We start from the raw sequence: 3,263 nt of genomic DNA, 5'->3' as shown, positions 1-3,263 counted from the left end.
TATAAGGAATTTCTCGTTAGATACGCATTATATATTGAGTCTACTGACTCGCAGCTTTATGCATGTACGTACAGTACATACATACCTAACCAACTCAATGCAAAGAGTGCTGCTTATCCAACGGCTAGAATCAATCAGCATCACCTTCCACTCAGGAAGGCGACAGTCTTAGCTCTATATGCACAAACAAATTAGTTGATATTGCTTCTTGTGAGTCCATAACAATTCACAACCATGTGTATATCATATGGTGCTCGCTGACGAAACATGAACCAACCCAGCTAGCTGTAGGGAAGATTAAAAAAAACAGAAATTGAATTTCAATTCAAGCCAGTCAACTTTGTATGTACTTACTTTCAATATGTTTAATTAGGAGATTGGTGCCTCATTTTTTTAAGAAAAAAAATTCTGTGACTTGAATGAATTAACACAAAAACAAAAGGAGGCAAAAAGGTGGTCAGGATTGGAGGATCGATTCACTAATATAATGATCGATTGAGTCATCGATCAATAAGTTTATTTTCTTTTTCCAGTGGTATCTTTATAGAAGAATTCCATCTCCGTTGAGAAACTGGTATATATCCAAAACCTCGACATGCAAAGCAGCAGCGACAAAGCTCCATTTTTGATCAGATTCCTTTATTTTTTCATTCAGTCATATGTATGTACATCATTGTACCTCTTTATCCCTCTATGGAACACAGTGTATCCTTCATTTGAATAGAGAAGAGCCAACATGACCCATCACAGGAGCCTACAAAACATGACACGAAAAAAAAAATATATTATAAACTCCACACCACATACCCAATACAGTAAGTGAAAAAAAAAAGGAAAAATACGTCTACATTCATCCTAATAAGCGCAATTAATTCCTCCATACCGAGTATGCCATAGCCGTCGGCACACCATATCCCGCCTTCGTAATCTGTCCCACTTCCAGTGTCTTCAAACCGGCAAAGATCAAAATCAAACTGCTGATGAGCTCGGGAAGGAAGCTGAGCAGGACCCGGACGACCAGCGACCCGGTAATCGGGTTTAAGGACTCCTTCTTCGTGGCCACCGCGACGAGGATGTATGTCACTCTGATTCCGACGAAGATGAGGGAGGCGAAGATAGCGTAGAGGAGCTGCGGGGGATGTCAGCAATGCAATGCACTCATCATTTTATAGAGATGTAGAGATCTTACCAATGTGCCTTCCCGGAAAGCAATGGCATCCCGTCTTTGCTGCGTCGATCTCAGCTGGAACAACCCCCAGGCGACGAGAAGCACCCATGTGGTGAAGAACAACCCAACCCCGATCGAAGCATTGGTGACGTCGTCGGAGCTGGGGTTGCTGCCGCCCAGCGCTGCAGCGCCCGTGCCAGCTTCAGCAATGCCCGCGGCAACGATGGCGGTCATGACGGCAAGGAGCAGCAGACGCAGGTATCTGTTCTGGTCGGGCTTGCGATAGATTCGACTGTCGATGTTTGGGTTAGCTACCGCCATTTTCTCTTTCGTTCAAGACGAATATACATACGCTTCATCGAGAATTCCGTTCACAGCCAGCAAGAGCGGGGAAATCCCCAGTCCTGCGAGGATAGCTGGCCCCGTGCCGGTGCCGTTGATCGCCATGCCACCGCCGATGATGCGGAACGCGCAGAAAACTACCATGTATCCCCATCCCAGGAAACCGGGCCAGCCATGGTGGTACCAGACGTAGAGGATGGGCGGACACAGCAGGATATAAACGACAAGCTGGACGATGAAGAGCGCGTTCATTTTGGCGTTCAACAGACTAATGAAAATAGCGTGTGTGGGTTATATGTTGGTTGTCTGTTGAATCACTACAATCAATCGATGGTTTCGTTGCAAATTAGGTCAAAAAAAAAGCTGAACAGACTCTCAACCCTGATAAGATAGCCCTTCACACAAAGAAGAGTCTGATCAGATTGAAGGAGTCTGAGAGATGAGTGACAAAACAAGCTGAGCTGAGAGCTGAGCATCCAACAAGGCTATATAGATTGCTGTTGATGTTGGTTAATTACCCACCAGGGCTAGTAATTAGGCGAAGCTTTGTTGCTACATTGCACCAACCAATAAACTGCCAGAAAGCTGTTGGTTGATGGTTCCTGGGCAGTGCTGGGGCTGAGCCGATCCTTCAACTGTCAAAATATTAATAGAAAACAGACTGGCAGAAGTGTTGCCTTTGTGGAGCAGTGCGGCACACCGCACAGAGCAGCGCCTCGTCATAGGTACGGAGTATGTTCTGCTGCCTTATTTTGGCAAAAGATTGGCTACACGTACGGAGTACTGTTGGAGGTTAATTTGTAGCCCCCAATTATTATTTGTTGGTTGTATGAAATTACTCTGCAAATCCTACACGGGGGCCAAACCAGAAATTTGAGTACTCATACAGTTAATTTGTCTATTATTGTTTGATTATATCAGGTATCTTGACCTACTCCGTAGATGTGGATTTCTCTCTAGTCCTAGTTGCAATCAATATGTACTCCGCAGTATCGTTCTAGCAGCCTAGTCTAGTTCCATGCCTTCGAACCTCTAATATCGCTGCCACGATATCTCGACACGTCACAGCAGAATACTCCGCAAACGCATAACACGACCAACGAACGTCAATTTTGGTCGAAAACAAGAATTTAGTGCAGAAGAACAAAAACTCTTTAATAGAAATGTCCAGATACTAAATCCCATTATGATGTCTGGTCGATCTTTTGGGGAATATTCAGTGTAGTAAAAAGCGGTGTGATGTGAACAAAGATAGGTAGACGCTAAATGTTGCCATTTTCGGGAGTTAGTTAGCTGGAAACGGATATATTCTCCAGAGCCTCTACAGTCTAGGTCTAGTCTCTAGACTAGAAAATGGTTGGTTAGTGATTAACGATGAGAGAACTAAAACTTAACCCAAGATGTATGTCCATCCCATAACGTATTTCCCGGCTGTTTCGATCACCCGGTTGCTCCGATCACTAGAATACCCATACAAAATGCGTTTTTTGTACGCTCATATCTCAACAAGCTTTAAAGATATTAAAGAGATATTTTATATACTATAATTATAAAGTATTTACAGCATACAGCATTAATCAGAAGTAGTCTACTCTATTATTTACTGGAATAATATAAAATACAGTGTAATTTTTATGTAAAATTAAAAATAGGTATCTAAAAAGCAATATATATAATATTAACCTTATATTTCTCTTACAAGTAGTTATACCTATATATAATCTGATTTTAAAATTAAAGGCTAGGATATAAT

General features: G+C 42.4%; 1 protein-coding gene across 1 annotated transcript; it reads right to left on the bottom strand.

Annotated features, from left to right (window-relative positions):
* Positions 1-868: 868 nt before the first annotated feature.
* Positions 869-1,762, bottom strand: T310_5583 (uncharacterized protein; the record flags this gene model as incomplete). Its single annotated transcript, XM_013471548.1, has 3 exons — positions 869-1,129; positions 1,190-1,460; positions 1,521-1,762. The coding sequence occupies 3 exons, from the start codon at positions 1,760-1,762 to the stop codon at positions 869-871; spliced, it is 774 nt and encodes a 257-aa protein (XP_013327002.1).
* Between the last annotated feature and the right edge of the window lie 1,501 nt (positions 1,763-3,263).

This window comes from Rasamsonia emersonii, assembly GCF_000968595.1.
Source record: "Rasamsonia emersonii CBS 393.64 chromosome Unknown ctg1118621760302, whole genome shotgun sequence".
Lineage (NCBI taxonomy): Eukaryota > Fungi > Ascomycota > Eurotiomycetes > Eurotiales > Trichocomaceae > Rasamsonia > Rasamsonia emersonii.
The sequence above is the reverse complement of the archived record's forward strand: the minus strand, read 5'-3'. Positions and strand labels throughout refer to the sequence as shown.